General features: G+C 45.9%; 1 protein-coding gene across 50 annotated transcripts in view; it reads right to left on the reverse strand.

Moving 5' to 3' along the window:
* The window catches only part of MBNL1 (muscleblind like splicing regulator 1), a 184,221-nt gene that overhangs the window by 22,739 nt on the left and 137,310 nt on the right, over window positions 1-24,172 (reverse strand). For 20 of the 50 annotated variants that reach the window (XM_083613401.1, XM_083613423.1, XM_083613389.1 and 17 more), the window contains 5 exons: window positions 23,507-23,677; window positions 18,181-18,273; window positions 11,598-11,705; window positions 6,665-6,865; window positions 627-884 (listed from right to left, as the gene is read on the reverse strand). In XM_083613401.1, the coding sequence (XP_083469527.1) occupies window positions 627-884; window positions 6,665-6,865; window positions 11,598-11,705; window positions 18,181-18,273; window positions 23,507-23,575 (729 nt within the window). In that variant the 5' untranslated portion in view covers window positions 23,576-23,677. The remainder of the gene's footprint in view (window positions 1-626; window positions 885-6,664; window positions 6,866-11,597; window positions 11,706-18,180; window positions 18,274-23,506; window positions 23,678-24,172) is intronic. The other 30 variants (XM_083613404.1, XM_083613387.1, XM_083613381.1 and 27 more) reach the window with 2 other exon arrangements.

Here is a 24,172-nt window from a genome sequence, read left to right on the forward strand (position 1 = left end):
ACAGAAATAAAAACTCCAATGAAGAAGATGGAGAAGGAGGAGGAGGAGGAGGGAGGGGGCATATTGTGCAGGAAGTGAGGCAAAAAAAAAATATGTACCTCTTTATAAAGGCATATTATCTGTTGAACATAGCACAGGAAATGAAGCAAAAGGAAATGGCAGATCGTGAGATCTGATGAGGAATGCACCAACTGCTTGTGCAATTCTTACGTCTGAAATGCTGCAGAAAAAACTGCCGATATGGACTGATCCTGACAAGCATATACATGCATATCAAAAGCTATAGATGGGCAGGTATAAACGGATGTGCGTTACCATCACGCTAAATGCCTGTCTCTCGGTATATTCACAGGCACATGGCTAATGGTTATGTACATACATATATACACAAGCCATGTACACACGGGAAAAACTCTATGATAATTTCCTTTTTTTTTCCTTTTTGAAGGAGAACCTGAAACTACTTAAGAGCAGAAGTGGCATCACATGCTTGGAAGCTTACTGGAATACGTAAGGAATGGGATACCTGAACAATAATATCTTCAGCAAGGAGAGTTAATACATTAATACTGTCCTGCAGCTGACAATGTTACTGCTTTTGCAATCATTTCTTTCTTTGGACTCACCATGGCTGCTGCAGTAGCTGCTGCCTGAGCAGCTGCTGCTTGGTTGACCTGGTACTGGGCAGCTTTTATCTTAGCTTGCAGGTGTGCAGGAGGGTGGAAATATTTGCACTTTTCCCTTGAGCATCTCCCTTTGATGTAATCCATGCAGACGGTAACGGTGTTGTCATTGGTATCAATCATTGCACTGTCGGCAGGGTGAGCGAACCGGCAATCGTTTTCTCCTCGGTTACAATTGCCACGCTGGTACTCTCGGCATACCTGTGGAGGGATTCGAAAGCAAAACCGAGTTACAAAAGCTGATCTGGGAAAAGTGACCTAGATCACTTTGCAAGGAAACGTCAGGTGCACCCTGACAATTGTACATTGTCCCACCTTGTGGCTGTTTTAAAAGCAACTGAATCCTATGCGTTTTAAGTCCTCATATTGTTCGAGCAGAAAAAACAAGTATTTCTGAGGCTGGATGGCCATCTGTCATGGATGCTTTAGCTGAGATTCCTGCATTGCAGGGGGTTGGACTAGATGACCCTGGGGTTCCCTTCCGACTCTACAACTCTATGATTCTATGCTGCAAAACAATTCCCCTGACTGCTGCCATTATGCAGCTATTAAAACTTCAGTTTCTTTCAAGTGAGATTCTTTAGTTGCAATCTAGCAATCTGCTTTGCCTTATGCAGGTTATAACCTTCCTAAATGCAAAAGCAGAATTAACAATTTCTAATTCAGCCAATTGCATTTAGTTCTAGCTTTGAGGTGCATGACCTTTCCACGCATTTTTTTTGTTCCACCTAAAGCTTTGTCAGCACACATGAGCAAAATATATTAACTCTGCTATTCCACGATTTTACCACACGAGGGGGCGCAGACACACGAAATGCTTTTTCAGTGTCTTCCCTCCTTCCCTGTCAAACTGTGTTCTGTTTTTATAGTTTCTCACATCACTTTGCTGCTGCTTTCTTTCACTAAGGCTGAACTCACGCATGCAGAAAGGCTTAATATTAAGAGAGAAGGACATAAGGCAATGTGAACACCTGAACCTTTTTCCAATTACCCCAGGGACATTTTTTAAAAAACAACAACTGTGAATTATGAATTCGTTCTAGATGAAAGTCTAGCAGCAAGGGGCAACAACATCTTTAAAAAGTGTGTTTTCCCACCTCGAGCCTTTTCATTTTAAAAGCAAAAAGAGCAATGGCTGGCCGCAAGGCAAATAGCAGGCAGGCAGGAGCATGTCATAATTTAACTTCAAATGGTATCAGGTGATAAGTAGCCCGGCTGGTGCGTCCAAACCTCACCACCCTGCCCTGCCCTCTCATTATCCTGGTCCATGGGAGCGGTGTCCTTGCTAGGTCAGATTGAGGGCCTCACACCTTCCCTGCTGGAACTCCTGCATCCCCCCACTTCTGGGCCTAGGACAAAAGCGAGCATGGCCGACGCCCGTCTCTTTTAGTGCCAAAGTGAAAGGGGTTTCTCTTCACACGAAAGATCTGAGGAAATTCAGGGGGAGCCAAAATAATTTGAGAAGACCAGGGAAGTTCTGCACATCTCTTGGTTCCTGCTGAATTTCACACCATGAAATTTTGGAGGCTTCTTCTCAGGTGGTGCATTCGGGGACTTCTGAGGGAAGCCAGAAAAGCTTCAATATATTTCTTAAGGTGGGGTTTTTTGGGGGGGGGATTGGTTTGCAGAATCCAAATGACTTTCCAGTTGGGAAGGTTTGGATTGTTGTTGTTGCTATTATTATTATTATTATTATTATTATTATTATTAAAAGCCCTTCACCCTAAAGCCTCAGGATGAGTTACAACATTAAAACATAATATTTAAAACAGTCTAAAACAATGAGAGGTGGGTTCTAAAAATATACACCTCAAGTTTATAAAGCCATGGTAAAGCCAGTGTGGTGTAGTGGTTAAGAGCGGTAGTCTCGTAATCTGGTGAACCGGGTTCACGCCTCCGCTCCTCCACATGCAGCTGCTGGGTGACCTTGGGCACACTTCTGTGAAGTCTCTCAGCCCCACTCACCTCACAGAGTGTTTGTTGTGGGGGAGGAAGGGAAAGGAGATTGTTAGCCGCTTTGAGACTCCTTCGGGTAGTAATAAAGCGGGATATCAAATCCAAACTCTTCTTCTTCTTTGGCAATCATTGGAAGCTGTATAAATGAAGGGGAGTTGAGGAGTTCCCCAATCTTGGGGCTGCCACTGAGAATGCCCTCTCCCCTCTTGCACTGTGGCTTGTGAGGGTAAAGAAACTACTACGAGGAGCCCCTCTGCTGATCTTAACACCTGCGAGAGTCTGTAGGGAAGGAGGCAGGTCTGAGTCACCTAAATTCTATAGACATCGTGATTCAGCAGGATAATTATACCTGAAATGCTTCCAAGGTAGTCACACTCGACTGCCACAGAAGGGATTTACCAATGCTGCTTTTTATTTAATGCATACCCTGCTTTGCCTGCACGAATCTCAAGGCGGTATATGTGGAGTTCTCAGGTGGCTTCCTATCCAAGCCCTGACCTACTTAGCTTCAGCAAAGCTTTTACATCACATGACTTCCGAGTGTGTGGACGGCACGTGTGTCAGTATCTAGAGAGTGGGAGCAGCCAGGGAAGCTCCTTTGCACATATGCTACCCACAGGTTATGAACAACAGAACAGGTCTGTAGACTCTGTGATTCCGTGACTCAGTTCACTCCTGTGAAATGGGAACAATAATGAGATACCTCACAGAGCTGTTGTGAAGACGGACTGGGCAAAGACTGCCCAGCGTTAATGTGTCTGGGAAGGGGTGGGGGTGCTGAGGGGGCAATCGGATCCAAAAATAAGAGCTGCTGCCTATTTATAGTGGGGAAAGAGTTTTATGACTGTTGAACAGACAGCGCTGATTCATAACCAAAACAACGGTTTTGAAAGGCTGGCTAAAAACAGCGGCAGCAAACTTCCAAAGATGCTGCAAAGACGTTTTGCCCTAGAAGGACAAAAAAACCCTCACTTAGCTGGTTGGCTGACAGCAGTTTTGTCTTTGGGAGCTGCAAAAATGACAGCGGAGCCAGCAGAGTCCCATTTCGCCACTTAACACACAGCAGAACAGGAGCCCCGCTCTGGAGAGAAAAAAGGCTCTCGGAACTCCGGCAAAACAAACAGCAGCAGATCGAAAATCGCCTAATTGGCCTTGGAAAAAGAAAAAGAAGCCACCCCTAGCCGTTTCTCTTTCATTGCAGCTCTTTCCTCCAAAGTCTGATCAATGCACCTGTCCCTCCACAGGCCTGGCTCATACTTTCAGCTCTCCCAGTACCCAATCAGCGCAGCTCGCCACCAGCAAGTCAATTAATTAATTATTTTTTAAAAGAGGGGCTGGTGTGGGAAGGGGAGAGATATATGCACAAATGGAAATTAACTGGACTGACCTGGTTCAAAACTGAATGTCTGAAACGACGCCACCTTACAAGAATGGCATTTACCACTTTTTCGTGAGTGGAAAGACTGTTGATGGATTTTACTTGCAAGGTAAAACAGCAGCCTATTAAAGTTGTGGTGTTAAGAAGCATCTTAGGGCATCAGAGAAGGTGGTACCGACTCCATCCTCCGTTATCTCCTTCCAGACCAGTGGTATTTATTTATTTATTTTTTGTCCCTTTCTGTGTGTTCTAAAACCCATATGTGCCATGCAAAGCAGGACTTTTTTTCCTGGATTTTCCTGGATTCCGCCCCACGCCCAGGCTCCAAATAGTCTAAAAAGGCTGTGCAAAATTTCACAGGGGAGTTCAGTGATGCGAGCGAGCACATGCCTTGAGTGCAGAACAATCTCTGACATCACCATCCAAAAGACCTCCACCTGAGACAGAGGACAATTGCTGCGATCCAGAACAGACCATACTAGGCTAGACAGACAAAGAGTCTGACAGGGGATAAGGCTGTTCCCTACATCCACAGTGTTATTATTTTTTATGTATGTTAAGAAGTGATTCTGGCAGCCTCCTTTTCTACCCACTTTTGGCAGCAAGCAGAAGGTAATGATCTTACCCCAGAGCACAGGGAGACTTTATAGCTGAAATAGCACAGATTACAGATAAAGACCCAGACGTCCCATTTCCCCATGCAACTAGCCAATTTCTCCTCACAATTCACAAGTAATAAGGTGCTACTTTAGAGATTTTCCTTATGGGAATTTTCAAGAAATTGAAAGTTCCTTCATGCAAGCGACTTTAGCAAAATCAGTTTTCTCCCTCTGGCTTTTTTTTTAAATGCACGTTGTATAAAATGTGGATGTGCATAAAATGTGGATGTCCACTGCTTGTGCAGCTACAAACCAGGATCTGAAACCATGGTTTGAAGTGGTTTTGAAAAACCGTGATTCACACTGCCTAGGGAGGAGTGTAACCTTTCACCTCCACCGACAAAACCATGGTTTAAGCCAGTTTGCAAACCCTGTTTGCAATATGACAGTGAATAATATCCACCATGGGGCAGGGTTTATAACTCAGAAAGCTAAACTGTGATTTTTTTGCTGCATTATGATTTTGTTTGCTATGCAAAAGATGATTTCACTGGGATAAATTAAGCCAGCAGACCATGGTTAGCACTAACCATGATTAAGCATTATGCCTGCATCCATTTAAGGACAATTCAGATAGTGCCTAGACTAGCACGAAGAAGGCTTCATTTGTAACTCAGCTTTTTAGCGCAGTACCAAGCTGCAGCACAAGGCTGGCTGAGGGCCCACATCGCCACGGATGTCAAAAGATGCTGAAAATTCCTGTCAGACTCCCTCAGATAAGGAATTGTTGAGGGCAAAGGAGAGTATCTGCTATAGCAGAACAACATTTGTTAGGGATGTAGCAAAACCTGATAAATAAAAAATATGAGACCTCATACAAGATTCTGGCAACAGGTGTAGAATGGAAATGAGAAAGTCTGTGGAAAATATGCTGCCATCCTGGTATGATGGTAATACTATTGATGCTCAGAAACTTTTACTTCCTCTAGAGTGCTCCAGACTGCAGTGTATGGGACTTAGGGAGGGATTAGAATCATAGAATCATAGAGTTGGAAGAGACCACAAGGGTCATCGAGTCCAACCCCCTGCCAAGCAGGAAACACCATCAGAGCACTCCTGACATATGGTTGTCAAGCCTCTGCTTAAAGACCTCCAAAGAAGGAGACTCCACCACACTCCTTGGCAGCAAATTCCACTGTCGAACAGCTCTTACTGTCAGGAAGTTCTTCCTAATGTTTAGGTGGAATCTTCTTTCTTGTAGTTTGGATCCATTGCTCCGTGTCCGCTTCTCTGGAGCAGCAGAAAACAACCTTTCTCCCTCCTCTATGTGACATCCTTTTATATATTTGAACATGGCTATCATATCACCCCTTAACCTCCTCTTCTCCAGGCTAAACATGCCCAGCTCCCTTAGCCGTTCCTCATAAGGCATCGTTTCCAGGCCTTTGACCATTTTGGTTGCCCTCCTCTGGACACGTTCCAGTTTGTCAGTGTCTTTCTTGAACTGTGGATTATATTCCACCCTTGTCAGCCACGAACTCCTGACAAATATTCCCATTTTACAGATGGGGTACTGAGGGTCAACAACAGTGACGTGATGAAAATGTGTGAGGGAAGGAGTATAAAGCGATTTGCACCCTAAAACGTTTGGAGAGCTTGGTAACAACCTCTCTCTCAAAAAGTACTAGATTTTCAATTCTGGATAATCATTGTTTGAAAAAGCATTTCTTAATTTGTCAATTGCCAAAGATTAAGAAGGGGTAGTTGGTGTCTTCTCCTGCAAAAGTACTTCCCCAAACCCACCAGCGAAACTGAACAGCAGCAGGCTGCAAAACAAGCACATAATATCATTTGCAATTCCCCAAGTTATGCAGACACAGGACTACATTATTACATCAGCGTCTTTGCAAAGGATGTTCCCCAGGGTCACAGAACGACGCCTTTCTCGTGCAAGGCGTTTATGGGGTGTTACCACTGCAAGACTAAACAATGCCGATCTGGGCGGTCGGAAGCTTTGCAAAGGGAAATTGTAACGTTTCATTTCCTACCTCCAGTCTGTCTGTCCTCATTAGCTTTTGTGCGGCTGCTGCTGCAGCAGCAGGAACTGGCATGCCAGGATTCCCCGCAACCAGCATTGGCCCTGACGGCAGGATCTCTGCTGGGACCAAACCAGGAGAGACAGGCCCCAAGTAGGGGTTAAAGGCTGTTGAAGCATTGGTGGCTAAGCTTGGTGCAACTGAAAACATTGGCTGGAGGGGGGGGGGAGAGGAGAAAAAAGAAGTAAATATTAATCAGACCATCACATCAATAACGCTATACATATAAAGCCATATTTGAGACAGTGAGCCTGCACTCTTTATCATTATATTCAGAAGGACTTGCACACATTGGCTTGGACCCAGCAGTCACCTCTATGAAGAGAAAGGCTGCTTCTGCTCATGGAAAGCTTTCGATCCAGTGTTGATCCCACTCATGGAAGTATGTGGAGGTTATTTTTGCTGAATCTCTCCTTCCCCTACAGAGACTCCGCCCCATTCTGGCTGGCTCTTCGGCTATTTTGCGTGGTAGACAAAGGACAACCCAGTCCATGGCCAATAGACCTACAGCCTCCAGTGAGTTGAAGTGATGGGAGGCGAGTGCAGGATAGTCACAACTCACTGAGTGCCAGCAACCATGACACAGATGCTGCATTGGAGAAATTTGCACTGCACTGACCGGAGGTGCTGGAATTGGGTCTGGTCTTTTAAGCCACTGTTTTTAGCCATGACTTTGGTAAAAATCGGGAAGAGGCCGGGAATGGAATGAGCACTGCTGCAAGGCCACATTCTCTTGTTGCTCACCACTTAATGGCACCCGCCTGTGGCACACAAGAGCCGCTTCCCAGTGGAGTTCTGGTGGTGATGGGAACAATGGCATACAATGTGAGTGGTTCAGGAATACTCAGAGTGGCAACATATCACATCACAGCCTGCCCACCCCTGCTTTTTAAAGGGGTTCCTACCCCCACTATGATCCCTAGGACAAAAAAAAAACTGCGAGGAAAGTTGCAGTGCAGACAAGGCCTTGTCCCATACTGTAATTTATTTATTACTCTACTAATGCACCCCTCTTCCTCCTGCTGGAGCCCAAAGCAATGATATTTAAACACAATTATCATAAAAGTAATTAAAAAATTATCAACGGAACAATAACCTTTTCAGCACCAAAGGGGCAGGCAACAAAAACCTTATCTGTTAGAACGAGCAGCTAACATTTTAAGTTGACGCCTAAATGCTGGCAATGTGGGACAACCGTATCTCAGGATATGGGTTACATTGGGTGGGTGGGGGGCGTGTATAGCTGACAAACAAGAGCAGGGCACAATCCTTCCTCTCCTCCAGGGAACAGCTTAGAAACAAGTATTCACGTGCAACACGCTCGCTCCTTTAGGGAAAATGCTATACCATTCAGAACGGGCTGTTTCCTCAACTCCTGGACCCAGGAAGTGCCTAACCACAGGACCTCCATTTTATCAGAATTCAGACTGAGTTTGTTGGCCTCCATCCAGCCCGTCACTCTCTCCAGATACTGGTCCAGCACTTGAACACTCCCTCCTTATTCACATGTCAACTGCATCTTGAAGGCACCACACTCCAAATACAGCAGTTTCATATAGAGATATCAAATATATGACAGGAGTGGGACATGTGGGCATTTATTTTTAAAATAAGAAAATGGCTTTGTGGGGCCAAGTAGAGCCATGTGTGTTTAATTAGGTCCACAGGCTAGACGTTTCCACTACTGGTCTGGGCCATTACTGTCTATTCTGACTGGCAATAGCTCTCAAAGGCAGAGAGGGAGTGAGATCTTTCCCAGCTCTGCTACTTATTAATTGGAGATGCTGCAAATTGAATCTGAGACCTTCTACATGCATGTGCTTCATCCTTTGCTGTGGCCCCTTAACATCATGCTCTCAAGTAGTTCCTTCCTGAATATGCCATCTTCTCCTTAGGCAATCGATACTGCCCACAGTTTAGGGCTGAAAAGGAACTATTCCCATCCATCAAAAGTGCATCGTTTTATAGTGCTTGATAATAGTCAGACTGAGGCTTAGGAGAAGTACGTGGGACAGATATGGCGGAGGGAGCTTAATGCGAAGGATGACAAAGCAATGGTGTGATCAAAGGCTCAGCACCCATCAGTTCCTGCCAGCAGAGCCAATGGCTAGGGTTGATGGCAGCTTCTAGCGCAACACCATTTGTAAGGTTGCAGGTTTTCTCTTCCTGGGATAAATGAAGATGTGGAATGTGAACAAAGCCGCTGTTCTGTGACAAACCCCCTGCCCCCTGATACAGCATGTCTTCTTAATGTTAATCATTATTTTCCCTACGAAATACAACAGCCTCGCTGCCTCAGGTTCTTCCTACTCCCATCAGTGGAATGTTATACGAGCCCTGTTCACATCGCCACATCCAGGGAGTGCAGGAGGAACGGCAACCACCACTGGGAAATTTTAAGAGGTGCCTTAAGGGCAAGGAATAGGCTGATCAGCTAAACTGCTAGCTCACTGGGTCACAGCCAATACATTCAAGAATCAACAGCTATGGTTACTGCTATCGATAGGACGTCCACAAATTTAAATTTGGGAAGCAGCACCCAAAATACTTTAAGTTGCAGTATTTTGCTCTTAAAGGGAGTGGGAAAAAGAAACCCTACTGGTTTTTCCTCTATTGTAAGCCAGCAATCTAGGCTACCTAAACCAGCCTCTGCTGCTGTCGCTATTTCTGCCACACTCCCTGGCTTCCTATTAATGGACTGAGTGGGCACCAGTGTCTGTGATTTGGCCTCTGTCCTCCCATGTGTACCTGCCTGTGTACCTACCACCCTCCCTGCAGTGCAGACAAAAGGCGTGGGAAGTAATGGGAGAAGCCAGGGGCTGCATGCATGCAATAAGGCTGAGGGACACATGTAGAAAATACTGTTGGCTACCCAAGCCCAGTCATAATGTGTAGTCCGCTGAATAAGCCTTAGAGGAGGAGGAGGAAAAAGAAACATGCTCCTAGACTTGGCTACATCCTTAGCATCCACCAAAAGCCACTGCTCAAGAATAAACAAAGAAGCATTCCTTGACAGCTACACTGACTCTCCCCAGCCCTCCATCTCTGGCTGTCAGTGAAGCTTCAGTGGACTATAAGGCAAAGTGAGATTTGGAAGCGTTTGATTTAAGGTTTAGTAATCAAATAAAAAAAAGTTCAAGCAGGACTTGCAGGTAAAAATGGAAGTTTCCAATGGCCCAGGACAGCATGTCAACAGCCTGACTAGCCTGGGCCAACAGCTGAAGGGAAGCAAACACCTTGCAAAACCAGGAACCAGATGAGCTGTCAAAACACGCCTTCTCTATTTCCAGCCAAAGCTCTTGAAAATCTTCCCAGTTAGGAACTGGGAAGCACTGGTGCTTGTTCCATGGGCTGTAGCACCAGGATCTTAGGTTTTCCAAAGTGTGGCTGCCCATACCAGCACATCCAAGAAAGAAAGACTTGCACTAGCACAGCATAGCATAGCACTGTAAAAAATTAGACCCTAAAAATGAACTCAGTTTGATGGTGTGTGTGTGTGAACAAAAAGGGGAATTCAAGTTGTTTGCATAAGCTGAAAAGCCAGCGTTTCCAGTAATGCAGCATATGAAAGAAAACACTTACTGCCCATATTGACATCACTTCTCTTTCTCTGCACTGAGGAATATTTAATAATAATCCAAACAGCATTTCCCTACGGTACACAGTCAGATGGATAGGGCACGATCAAGAAAGTAAGCGTGCTGCAAGAAACGCAGCGAAGAAATAGGAACTCATTCATTCTGGTTCCAATGTCTGCTGAGTCACTGTGTGCTTAGTGGCCAAATCGCTAGTTAAAATTCATGTCCTTGACTCCCTGGTGATAATGCAATGTCATCTTGCTTCATTTTGCATGGAGGCTGCTCCAGTATAAAGGATATTTTATTTTATTTTAAAAATTGATGTCTTGGTTGTAGCACAACCAGAAAGTCCTCCCTTTCTAAAAGAGATGTGCTGGTGGAGGAGACACAATGCCTAAACACTCTCTTCCTGGGTCCAGAGCAGTGTACATGTTTTATGCTTCTTTACTTAAGCCACCATTCCCAATATTCTTTGCCCAGGATTCTCAGGTTGGAAGCACACACCTGCGAGTTGGGCACTGCAGGGGAATGCCCCAACTCAGCCCGCCGGTGGTCTATGGTAGCAGTCAGTCCAATGCTATAGCTCAGGGGTGGGGGACCCTTTTCAGTCTGGGGGCTTCATTCCCTTCTGGGCAACCTTCTGGGCGTTGGATGGGATGGAGGCGTAAGTGGGTCGAGCAATCAATGGAAAGTTTACCTTTGGACAGTAGGGTAGCTTCAACACATCCCTTTGTACCCTCCATTCAGAGAAGCAAGAACAAGTTCCAAGGACACATTCTGGTCGGGGGAAAACAGTCAAGGGGGTGGGGGTACAAGGCAGGGCCAGCCAGTGGTGCAACTGACCTGGGAAGAGTCCCAAGGACCAGAGAGAAGCTTGGAGGGTCACATTTAGCCCCTAGGCCTGCGGTTCCCTAACTCTACTATACATGCATGCTCAGAAGTAATCTCCATAGAGTTCAATGGGTCTTATTCCCAGGTGTGTATAGGACTGCAGCCTTATAAGACACACACACACACCCCTTGGATCCATAGTAAACAAAGCAGCAGACCTAGGAGTCATCACAGTATGAGAGTTAGAATAAGGGGTCAGTCGCTAAACTTGCAGGCTGCAAATTCCTGTCGTCTAAAGACCTGGTGAAATGGAGACATTCATCCTGCAGGATAGTCAGCCCAATCTTGAACACTATCCCAGGATAACAAACTGCACACAAACCCCTAGGGTAATAGTGACTTCTGTTCCCAGATCTGGGACACACCTGTAACCGAAACATACATTTGGGGACACTTTTTTTCTTTTTAATTGTTACCATATATTTGTATTGTGGTAGTGCTGCTGTTGCGACCCATCTTAGATCAGTCTGCGACCCGGTAGTGGGTCCCGACCCATCAGATGAAGACCATTGGTCTAGGGCTCTCTAAAGTACAGGAAGTAGAAAAATGGACAATTGTGATAACTCACGTAAACAAAGGAAGATTTCCTCTAAGGGTTTATAGCAAAACTGAGAGATTTTAAAAAATTGTTGTTTTTTGGGGGGGGAGTGGGGTGGTGATGTAAGGAACACACCCTGGCCTTGTAAACTAAGTAGCTGGTGCCTATATGAATCAATATGTTTGCAAGCTAAGTCTTTTCAGAGCTCATTGCCACCTCTTCCCTCCCAGTTAAGTGGCAGTGAAATGGCTGCTGGAAACCTGGTGCTGTGTCTCTATTGTGTTGGGTAAACTGTTCCTAATATGCTGACAAGCTTTAAGTGTCTGTGGCAGAAATACTTTAATATGAGAATATGTGGCCCTTATTGATCGGCTTTCTTTCCCAGAGCTTCATCTCCATGTGCACCTGAACTCTGAACTTATCTGTTCGATCTGCCTTATTATCTACCAAGATCCTATAAAAATCAATTCAGGGTCAAACCACATGCGCCATCATCAACATTTAATGTGCATGCTTTTTAATTCTTTAAATCTTAGCTGGGGGGGAAGCAGTATTGGGTCCAAAGCATGCGAGGGGCATTCACCCTGTTTAGGGAAGCTTTTAATGTTTAATAGACTATTGTATTTTAATATCCTGTTGGGAGGCGCCCAGAGTGGCTGGGGAAACCCAGCCAGATGGGCGGGGTATAAAAATAAATTATTATTATTATCATTATTATTATTATTCAAGATGCTACAAGGCTCAGAAAAGAAACCAACCAATGGGTGCTTGCTTCCTGGGGCTAATCCCAGTTTCAGAAATTAAGTGGGAGGACCAGGGCAGTGGATATCCACATCGTATCTTTTCCTCTGCATGTGATGGCCCCAGGACTGTTTGCCATCTGCCCAACTGATAGTTAAAGGATATGCACTTTAAATTCTTGCCTGTGTTTCATGTAGCTTTGCCCTCAATGCATGCAAACAATCAGTGCTCCATGTGCTACTATGTGGCATTTTAGCTTAGTACGAAGACTATAAACACCATTGCTATTGCAGCTGCTCCTTGTAGTAAGGATATACTCTTTGAGTTGTTTTGCAGGAGGTGAAAAACTGTTAGAGCCCATGGATTTTATTATAGTAGGAAAGAACAGCCCCACCCATTCCACAATGAGTCATGTTGGAATGCATCACGGCCTACGTGATTCAGGTTGAGAACATGACCTTTTCAACTTTCTAAAGCTATCTTCAGTGCTGCTGGACTTTAGGGCGCAAAGGTGTGGCCCTTCTCAGTTTACACTCCAGCCAATCTCAGATTCATTGGCTGCCACCTTAGAAAGCTGAGAGTAACCCAGAGCTAACTCAGATGAGCAGGAACCAAGTCCATAATACATAAATAAATGCTAGATAAAGAAACTCATGCAATACAGGCCTCTGTACCATCTTGAATGCACAAGGTAGGAGCACTTATTTGAAGGCACCTCAACTTCAATATTTCCTTCCATGCAGAAAGCTTAAAAGTAAAGGTAAAGGGACCCCTGACCACTAGGTCGAGTCGTGACCGACTCTGGGGTGCGGCGCTCATCTCGCTTTATTGGCCGAGGGAGCCGGCGTACAGCTTCCGGGTCATGTGGCCAGCATGACTAAGCCGCTTCTGGTGAACCAGAGCAGCGCACGGAAACGCCGTTTACCTTCCCGCCGGAGCGGTTCCTATTTATCTACTTGCACTTTAACATGCTTTCGAACTGCTAGGTTGGCAGGAGCAGGGACCGGGTAACGGGAGCTCACCCCGTTGCGGGGATTTGAACTGCCGACCTTCTGATCGGCAAGTCCTAGGCTCTGTGGTTTAATCCACAGCGCCACCTGCGTCCGTGTAGAAAGCTTACATGACTGCAAAGTCTAGAAGAAACTTTCAATGATAGGGCTGTCTTTCCATGTGGAGGAAAGTTTGCATGTGGGAGTGCTTTCAAAGGAGGACTCTCTTTATGTGCACTGTGATCATGAGTTCTTTATCTTAAATCAAAATGGGGAAAGGCAGAATGTTAGATGCATGGACCCTAGAGAAATGGCCCAAGTAGGCAGACTACAGGTGACCCAACTAAAGCCTACTTGCTTTTAAAAGACATCTGAAGGCAGCCCTGCTTAGGGAAGTTTTTTCATGTTTAATGCTGTATTGTGTTTTGAATATTCAGTTGGGAGCCGCCCAGAGTGCAAGATATAAATAATAATAATTATTATTATTATTATTATTATTATTATTATTATTATTATACTAAGTGCCTTTGAAGTCAGAATCAGTAGTGAGCGGTATCTCTTGGAACTGTAAGGGTGCAAGGTAGGAGGCCAACAGTAGGTGGAGCCAGAGCCAACGAGCTCCATCCTCCAGTATAAAAAATGCTTTGAATGTGACCTTGATCAGGTTGTAACGGAGGCAAAGGGTTAAAGCCCCCTAGGCTGGCCACCTGCATAAAAATCCAGCTACTTAAAAGGCACAGGTAGACAGTTAACATGACCCTCTTACCTTCGTGGGGGATGGATATGGGTTTTTTTTTAGGGAACGGGTCTTGTAGTGCTTCTATTTGTTTCCCTTTTTGCTGGAATAATCCGAAATCAAAATGTGGAGCTTGCCACTGTACAGGCAAGTAGGTACTACTTCATCTCTCAGAATAGCACCCCGACCCCTTTGTTTGGTCCCTGTAAACCTACAGCTTACCTGCGACTAAGGAGGTGGGGTTAAAGAGCCAGACTCCATATTGGCCGAGTATCTCTTTCATGATTATTACAAATGTCAGAAACCCAAGAGGCAGGAAATGCTTCCAGAGACAGCAAGCAAGGCAAAAAAGCGAACAAGAGAAGCAGCTCAAGAGTGCAATATAGAAAACAGACACTTTGCAGAGACATCTAAGCAGCCTGGAACGGAAGGCGTGCCTTGCTGAATTTCTTTTCTCGTTTCTAGTGAGGTGTGGGGCTGTATGTGCTTCTAAGGCACTGATGCCCCTTTCTCCTGGAACTGTGGTCTGAGGTTCGACTTCCTTTATAGACAATGCATTCACACAACTGCACCCACATCTCCCAATGCAGCACCAAAAATAATTTGATTCCTTTTGTGGAAAAGGGGAGGTGGACGAAAAGCCTTGACAAGAACAATAATTACTTTTCAGCATCATCAAGGAGGAAGGGCAGAACGGCAAAAAGAAACGTAGGTATCTTATGAAAAACAATCGTACACCCGTCTGTACTTTCTAAGCAACCCTTGAATAGATAAAAATATTATTTACTGCATGAAGTCAAGCACAAACAATGGGAGATCCAGGGGTGCTGTTTGTATTGTAGGAGTATCTGGGTGCACCATAAGAGGCTGCAGATAACAGGGTCTGGATTATGAAATCTCTCCTACATCTGCACAGTAATAAAATCAAACTGCTGTGGCACCGAGAACCTCGCTGGAAATACATCAGGAGCAAAATGTAAATTAAGCAGATTTTAATTGCATGCAGCCAACATGATTTGCATATTATTTTCAGTCGTGAGTCAGATACCAAGCTGTACATGGTGGACCTCCTGCATTTCTTCTGCGCCCTTGTACTTAAACTTGAAGCCACCCACAGATGAGAAAAGTAAGGAAAGGGCTTTCACTGTTAAATTGCTTTGGGATGTTGCAATTCATAAATGAAGCAAAGAAGCTGGAAATAAATCAACTTTCTTTTTTTGCAACCTTGAAAACATGAGGTTTGCTTTAAAAATGAAACTGAAAGGAGGAGGGGGGATTCACGAGTTCCTAACGTGTAACCTTTACACACGGACAACAGCTCTGACCGTAGAGGCAAGCGACCTTCCGAAGGAAATGCTAAGGTTTTGGAACGAGGAGAGAAGGATGTACCACATAAATAATTGATGCATTCCTCGGGCTATATATATATATGGCACAAACTGTCTCGGCACATGACTTAAGATGTTAGGAGACGCATCGCTGCCCCTGCTCCACGTCGCTTTTGCCACTCACCCAGCCCTGCCGACGGCGAGGAAAATCACGCCTCAGCCCGGTGCCCTGCCTTGCGCCTCATTATCAAGGCTGGCATTGCCGCCCATCTGGTGGGCTCCCTGACTTTGTTTCTGTGCCTCTTGCCCACCCACTCCTCTCTCCTTCTCTGGCAAAGGGAAAGAGCAGCAGCCACCGCAGCCGGCTGTAGCTCAGTGGTCCCAGGTCCCAGGTTCAATCTGCAGCATGGGAAAGGATGAAATCTGGGAGAGCTGCTGCCAGTCAGTGTAGACGAGCTAGGGGAACTAATGGTCTCTGACTTGGTATAAAACAGGATCCTATATTCCCTTTCCCTCTGGGTGGCAGTGAGGACCGGAGGTCAGAGGGAAAGCGATTAGGCAGAAGGGAGGTGCAGGGAGGAGGACTGCGGTTCCTATTTGCATGGAGAAGGCAAGGAGGGAGAACGGGGCTCTCTCTAGCCACCCTGTGGGCTGCAGAGCACCCATATGCAGCAATAGCCTGCTCTGCTCACCTGCTTGTGCTCCCCAAGTATGGTAAAGGTAAAAGTAAAGGGACCCCTGACCATTAGGTCCAGTCACGGACAACTCTGGGGTTGCGGCGCTCATCTCGCTTTACTGGCCGAGGGAGCTGGCGTACAGCTTCCGGGTCATGTGGCCAGCATGACTAAGCTGCTTCTGGCAGCACACGGAAACCGTTTACCTTCCCGCCAGAGCGGTACCTATTTATCTACTTGCACTTTGACGTGCTTTCAAACTGCTATGTTGGCAGGAGCAGGGACCGAGCAATGGGAGCTCACCCTGTCGCGGGGATTCGAACCGCCGACCTTCTGATTGGCAAGTCCTAGACTCTGTGGTTTAACCCACAGTGTGTAGGACCCTGAATTTAGGCATGTCTGCAGAGGGACAAACACACAGCATAAGATGACCACGAAGGGATGCATTGCAACCCCCTGGCACTCTGCCATCGGTCATTCTCCTAATGGAAAGACCCAGAAATGGAAAGCTGGGGGGCTGCCATGCATCCCTTTGCGGTCATCATACAAACAGTTCTATCACTTGCTTTGGGAGCCAGTGTGGTGTAGCGGTTAGACTGCCGGACTAGGACCCGGGAGACCAGGGTTCAAATCCCTACTTGGCCATGAAGCTGATTGGGTGACCTTGGGCCAGACGTTGTCTCTCGGCCTAACCTGCTTCAGAGGGTTGTTGTGGGCAAGAAATGAGGTAGTGGGCAGAGAACCATGTTTGCCACCTTGAGCTCCTTGGAGGAAAAGGTTGGGATATAAATAAAAACATCTGGCTCGCTAAATAAAATACAATGCTGTAGCTAAAAAGGAGGGAGGTATACCAGCCATCTGGGCACCTACTGGGGACAAAGCCGTTGCAAAAACAGGTCCAGGTGCTCTCTGCGGCACCAAAGGAGAGGTGACTTGCCCCCATCCCTGCCCAGGGCATGTGAGGCAGCGGTTAACACCCAGTCAGCCAGCACAGGAAACCTGGAGCTCCCCTCCTGCCCACCTCCAATCCTCAAGATTTCCGGGAGAAGCCTTTGTTTTTGCTGCCTCCCCTCCATTCACCTCTGTTGAGATAGAAATCGTTCTGCTCCAACAACTCTCGTAAGTGAAAAGCAGCAGCCAACATGTCGCAGAAGCTGCGACTGGCTCTGAGGCCCCGACTGCCCTCTTGCTGCTTTCACGCCAGGGCGCGGAGTCCCGACTGAATGCCGCTGAAGCTTTGCAGTCTAATGCAGATGCAGGGAGACTGGTGTTAAAACATCACCCCCCTGCTAAAACAGGGACTTTGCCAACAGAAAGCCAGCTTCCCTCTCCACAGCCCTGTTAATGCAGCAAGTGGAGGGGGGTGGAATTTAAACCAGCCTCTCGCTGCATCTAAGACTTTGCCTTCTGTCCATTTTCAGTGCTTTTGCTACCTAAAGGCCATACCTCCTTTCTCCCACTGATAGATTTTAAATAAATGTTCAGGGCTTGGCCTTTAAGGACTTTGCTTCCCAGATTCTGTCATTATCTTTCCCCGTATTCTGCATTTGTGTTTCAAGGTGCTGTCTAATTTCCTCCTCTCGGTTGGCATTGTACTGTTGTTGTTTTTTACTCTGCTGTTCAACCACGTTGGCATCTGCTAAGGCTCACTCTGACTCTCCAGACTCTGCCCTTTCAACCGATCTCGTCATTCTGGGGTATTCCTTCTTCTGAAATTTTTGCATGTTGAACTTTCTAAGCAATTTTCATATGGATTGAATTTTCAGATCCTGGGCAACTCTGAGCATTATATCAAAGGTGACCCCCCACCCCCTTAATGTTGGCTTTGCAGTGAACTGTTCTAAGACAAATCAATCATCATAGCTAGAAATGCTGGCTCTTCATCACGATATGAATGCACATTAAACCCGTCAGTATGAGCAACTAACATTCTAATTGGCAAGAAAACCCTCACAAAGCAGAAAGAAAACCCAAAATCATAATATTTTCTCACCTTTAGTGTTTGGTATTGATAAATGGAATCAGTGTCGATGAAATATGGAGATCCCTCCCCCCCTCTTTTTTGGAATGTCTGAGGCATATGGTTCTATGAAAAAATAATAACAGTATCGAGTTAACTAATTAAAACAATTAAACTAAGTCATCAACAGCCATATTCGGTAAAATAGTAAAGATAAATGACCGATACTTTAGATCTAAAAAGTGACGGAAAGTTATAACTGTGCAATAAAACAACAGTACCATTTCTTGAGCGCAGGTATAAATCAAAGGTTACATAAAATGCTCTGATGACAAGGAAAATATTGTGCAGACCTTTTTATTTGGATTAGCAGTTATGCAAGTCAATACAAACCATGGGAACAGAGAAAAAGAACTGTGGGAGGGTTGGACTCAGCCCCGCTTTCTATAGGTTGCTAATCTTTTCTCTATACTTTAAAAGCGCCCTGGTTGCTTTTTCATGACTGCCTGGATCTGACGTTTCATAGCCAAGTGACGTCAGCCGCCGAAAAGTGTGTATTTGCTTACACACACTTGCACCTTGCAAACAGCTTGCATGCGATTCCGGGGTCACTTCCAGATGACCTGTTTGCTGAGCAATTGCTCTGATTTATGAGTAAGCAATGGTTCTCACCACTTTCCTGATTTCAAAAAGTCAGGTTTCTTTTGTTCGTTTTTTGATAAGTGGGTTTGTAGCGCTAGAACACCAAATCCACTTTAATTGAACAAATCCACTGTAATTGCCATTAGGCTCTTGAATCGCTCTTGCAAAACAGCAGCAGCTTGGAAGTGGCCTTAGCTTACTCCCCGGGACCCCCTCCTTTTTTAAAAAAAAAATGCATTTTGCAGCAATTTGCATTATCCAGGGAAGGGAAGTCTGCGACCCTCCAGATGTCCAGCGGAAGTAGATCCCAAATGTTGTGGCAAAACTCCACAATGAGAGCTGAATTCCAACAACACCTGGAGGAGTACAGATCGCCCACCCCTGGAATAATCTACGATCAATGCTTTATGCCTGTAAGGATTTTAGTAGAAATGTAAGACAAAGTTATGCAGGAGCTTTGGACAAGGAATCATTACCAAGTTTTAAAATACTGTTGTGCATTTTGCTTGGATTTTTTTGTAAACCACCCTGGGGTGTTGTTGTTTGCAACCAAGCAGTATATATATTTTATGAAATAAAATTACAGTGGTACCTTGAGTTACAAACGCCTCAGGTTACAAATGCTTCAGGTTACAAACTCTGCTAACCTGGAAGAGTTACCTTGAGTTGAGAACTTTGCCCCAGGATGAGAACAGAATTCATGTGCTGGCGGCGCAGCGGCAGCAAGAGGCCCCATTAGCGAAAGCACGCCTCTAGTTAAGAACGGTTTCAGGTTAAGAACGGACCTCCAGAACGGATTAAGTTTGTAACTAGAGGTACCACTGTAATACTGCAAGGTAACATCCATCCACCCAGCAGTAGTCCTATGCTCAGTATCCAATGATACTTTTAAACTTCAAAATAATGCCATGGTTGTCATTAGGGTAACTTTGGTAGTGATTCTACATTAAGCAGTTTTATATATGACAACACATCCTATCCACATTTCCATATTTCTTTATATGATGGGCTGAGGAGGCTTTTCAATCCTGTTCTCTGCTGCAATGTAAACAATATGGAGGTGGGCTTGTGGGCTGAGCGGCAGAGCACATTTGGGCTGCCCCAGTGACAACCCCCCACATCTCCTCTCTTGGGTAGGAGGGCTAGGAGAAACCACTTCCCAAGACCTTGGAGAGAGCCTGCCAGTCAAAACAGGGCAGTTTTGGACCAGGTGGACCAAAGATCTACTTCTGCATACGGTAACTTTGTACATTCAAATTTTGCGGTGTGTGGGAATCTCACTATAGAAACACCACTATGAGATGATCTCCAGTTAACTACAACCTTTAGTTATCTAAACACTCTCTTTAAAGACAGCACTATTTTTAGGCTGTGCTCATGTTGGCAAAATTTGGCAAAACCAAACATGGTCCATTTTATTATCAATCAGACTGTGCTGCAGTCACAGTGCAGATTTCTGTTAGGTTCTCTTTATTATCACTTTAAGGAAAACATGATTCAGTTTACTGGTACTGCCCAAGCTAATTTGTTGATCCTGCACTTATTATTATTATTATTATTATTATTATTATTATTATTATTATCTCTTCCAGTCGGGATTCAGGCCTCATCATGGGACTGAAACTGCCTTGGTCGCACTGGTTGATGATCTCCGGCGGGCTAGGGACAAAGGTAAGAGCTGTTTCCTAGTTCTGCTGGATCTCTCAGCGGCGTTTGATACCATCGACCATAACATCCTTCTGGACCGTCTTGAGGGGCTGGGAGCTGGGGGCACTGTTATACAGTGGTTCCGCTCCTTCCTCCTGGGCCGTGTTCAGAAAGTGGTGGTGGGGGATGAGTGTTCAGACCCCTGGGTTCTCACTTGTGGAGTGCCTCAAGGTTCTGTCCTCTCCCCCACGCTTTTCAACATTTACATGCAGCCGCTGGGAGAGATCATCAGGAGGTTTGGGCTGGGTGTTCATCAGTATGCGGATGATACCCAGCTCTACCTCTCTTTTAAATCAGAACCAGTGAAGGCGGTGAAGGTCCTGTGTGAGTGTCTGGAGGCGGTTGGAGGATGGATGGCGGCTAACAGATTGAGGTTGAATCCTGACAAGACAGAAGTACTGTTTTTGGGGGACAGGAGGCGGGCAGGTGTGGAGGATTCCCTGGTCCTGAATGGGGTAACTGTGCCCCTGAAGGACCAGGTGCGCAGCCTGGGAGTCATTTTGGACTCACAGCTATCCATGGAGGCACAGGTCTAATCTGTGTCCAGGGCAGCTATTTACCAGCTCCATCTGGTACGTAGGCTGAGACCCTATCTGCCTGCGGACTGTCTCGCCAGAGTGGTGCATGCTCTGGTTATCTCCCGCTTGGACTACTGCAATGCACTCTACGTGGGGCTACCTTTGAAGGTGACTCGGAAACTACAACTAATCCAGAATGCGGCAGCTAGACTGGTGACTGGGGGCGGCCGCCGAGACCATATAACACCGGTCTTGAAAGACCTACATTGGCTCCCAGTACGTTTCCGAGCACAGTTCAAAGTGTTTGGTGCTGACCTTTAAAGCCCTAAACGGCCTCGGTCCAGTATACCTGAAGGAGCGTCTCCACCCCCATCGTTCTGCCCGGACGCTGAGGTCCAGCGCCGAGGGCCTTCTGGCAGTTCCCTTACTGCGAGAAGCAAAGCTACAGGGAACCAGGCAGAGGGCCTTCTCGGTAGTGGCGCCCGCCCTGTGGAATGCCCTTCCAGCAGATGTCAAAGCGATAAACAACTACCTGACATTCAGAAGACATCTTAAGGCAGCCCTGTTCAGGGAAGTTTTTAACGTGTGATATTTTACTGTATTTTTGGTTTCTATGGAAGCCGCCCAGAGTGGCTGGGGAGGCCCAGCCAGATGGGCGGGGTATAAATAATAAATTATTATTATTATTATTATTATTATTATTATTATTATACACAGAGGACTAAAACCAGGCTTTCAAATTTGTCTGTTAAGCTGACTGCACTGCTGCCTGTTTGTGAGAATTCAGTGCTGGAAAACATGAAGCATTTATCGCTTGGCCCACAAATCAGATAAATTGAGGGTACTTAAACTGAAACTGGTTTGTGGGTGAGAGCTCCAGATAGTTATTTTCTACCCGTTTCCCCCCCCCCCAATGTCTAATAGCTCAATCTCATACATGTTTATTCAGAAGTAAATTGCACTGTGCACAGCGGTAAATGTGCAGCGCACTGCAGGCTTCCTAAAGCTCAGTGGGCCTGAAAGCATTTTCAAGGTGGAGCTGTTAAAACTTACGATCTCTAAGTCACACCAGCCAACAAAGAGAAGATTATGAGCTGACATCAGCGTATGGGACTGAAATGAAACAGGAAATTGGGGAATCACCCTCCGCAAATACCCTCTTCCCAAAGGAAGAGGTAGCGCTATGGATTAGAACCTGTCACTTGAGAAGTTGCCCCTTGACAAGCATGGGGGCTGCAAATTGCAACACTGACTCTCCAACTGTGGCCTCTGCCCTTGTTAATTGATGTTCAAAGCCCAAGATGTACAATATGGCACTATGGTGGTTAGTTGGTAGCTATGCTCTTTATCTCTTCTTCTGCCTGGGGAAGTGCTGTAGCTCAGTGTCAGAGCATCTACTTTGCATGCAGAAGGTCCCAGGTTCAATCTTTTGGCATCTCCTGGACAGCCGCTGCCAGTTAGTGTAGACAGCACTAAGCTACATGGGCCAGTGGTCTGACTCAGTATGAGGCAGCTTCTCATGTGGATCCTGGCCTTGGTCCTGTATACCTGAAGGAGCGTCTCCACCCTCATCGTTCTGCCTGGACACTGAGATCCAGCGCCGAGGGCCTTCTGGCGGTTCCCTCATTGCAAGAAGCAAAGTTACAGGGAACCAGGCAGAGGGCCTTCTTTGTAGTGGCGCCCGCCCTGTGGAACGCCCTCCCATCAGATGTCAAAGAGAAAAACCTGACATTTAGAAGACATCTGAAGGCAGCCCTGTTTAGGGAAGTTCTTAATAACTGATGTTTTAATGTATTTTTAACCTTCTGTTGGAAACCGCCAGAGTGGCTGGGGAGACCCATCCGGATGGGCGGGGGAGAAATAATATATTAAAATTATTATTATTATTATCATGTTCCTGTGCTTGCAGAGCAAGACAGCACGGCATTCCACCACGAGAAAAATCAGTGACGGAGTTATAGAGGTTTAGGATCTTCTCAAAAGATGCTGTATTTCAGGTGTGTGAGAAATTAGTTCCTCTGTTCCCTCTGTGCAAACCACTGGGAGGGTTATCTTGAGTAACTGAGGTTGAACCTGCTTGGAGATACAGCTGTTTGAAGTTCAGGGGCTCAGTTTTGATGAACCCATAGAGCTACGTGCCAAAAACACATCACACCAAGCGGGCAGGGCCCACAGCTGCAGAAGGTGGGCAAGGTAGGTCTTCGAGCTCACCCAGTTAACTCTCCAGATATTGTGGACACCAGCTCCCACCATCGATGAGGCTGGGGATGATGGGAGCCATCATTCGTAGTATCTGGAGGGGACCAGCTTGGCTAGCCTGGCTCTCCATATTGCAGATGCACCACACTGAAGTCTGGGTGAGCGATTGCGTCTATCAGCTAATTTAACCTATACTGAGTGCACACAACTGCATCTACAACTGGCAGAGAGTAAGACTAGAGCACAGACAGTGCACTGGGACACAAGAGAAGAATGGTCCAAACGATGCTCACCACTGGTTGTAACGGGGCACCAGGCATCATGGCATTGGCTAGTTGCATCTGCTGGGCCAGCATGGCCATGTTCTTCTGCTGAATCAGGTTATTGCGTCCATTGATCTCCAACTGTGTTTTTAAGTGTGGCGGTGGGTGAAGGTATTTGCAATTCTCCCTTGAGCATCGTCCCTGGAACACAGCAAAAGAGAAGAAGACTAATTAGGTTTGTCTGCTATTGATTAATGCATTTAATTATTCCGGGTGAGCTATTCTGAGGCACAAAAACAGTTGGAGGAACCTGGGGCCCTTCAGACGTTCTTGAACTCCAATCCACGTCAGCCTCAGCCAGCATGGCCAGTGGTCAGAGATGATTTAGGCAGTAGTCCGATGACATAGGAAGGGTCAGAGGTCCCTCACCTCTGCCTCAAAGTGCTGCTTTCCAGCACACTTTTTTAAATAAAAAAAGAGCAGCCATATACCACAACTAACTGAGCACAATTCCCAGATGTCAACATCACCATGGAAAACAACCTAACATTGGCATACAACCAGCAACTGTAATTGCTATATGTACCACCACCATCTGGGAGAAATAGGGCAGATCATGTCAGATGTCCAGTTGAATCATTTTCTACTAGATGAAATGAATCTGTTTAAAAAGAAGGAGAAGATCACCACGTTCCT

This window comes from Podarcis filfolensis (assembly GCF_964270895.1).
Source record: "Podarcis filfolensis genome assembly, chromosome: 5".
Classification (NCBI taxonomy): Eukaryota; Metazoa; Chordata; class Lepidosauria; order Squamata; family Lacertidae; genus Podarcis; species Podarcis filfolensis.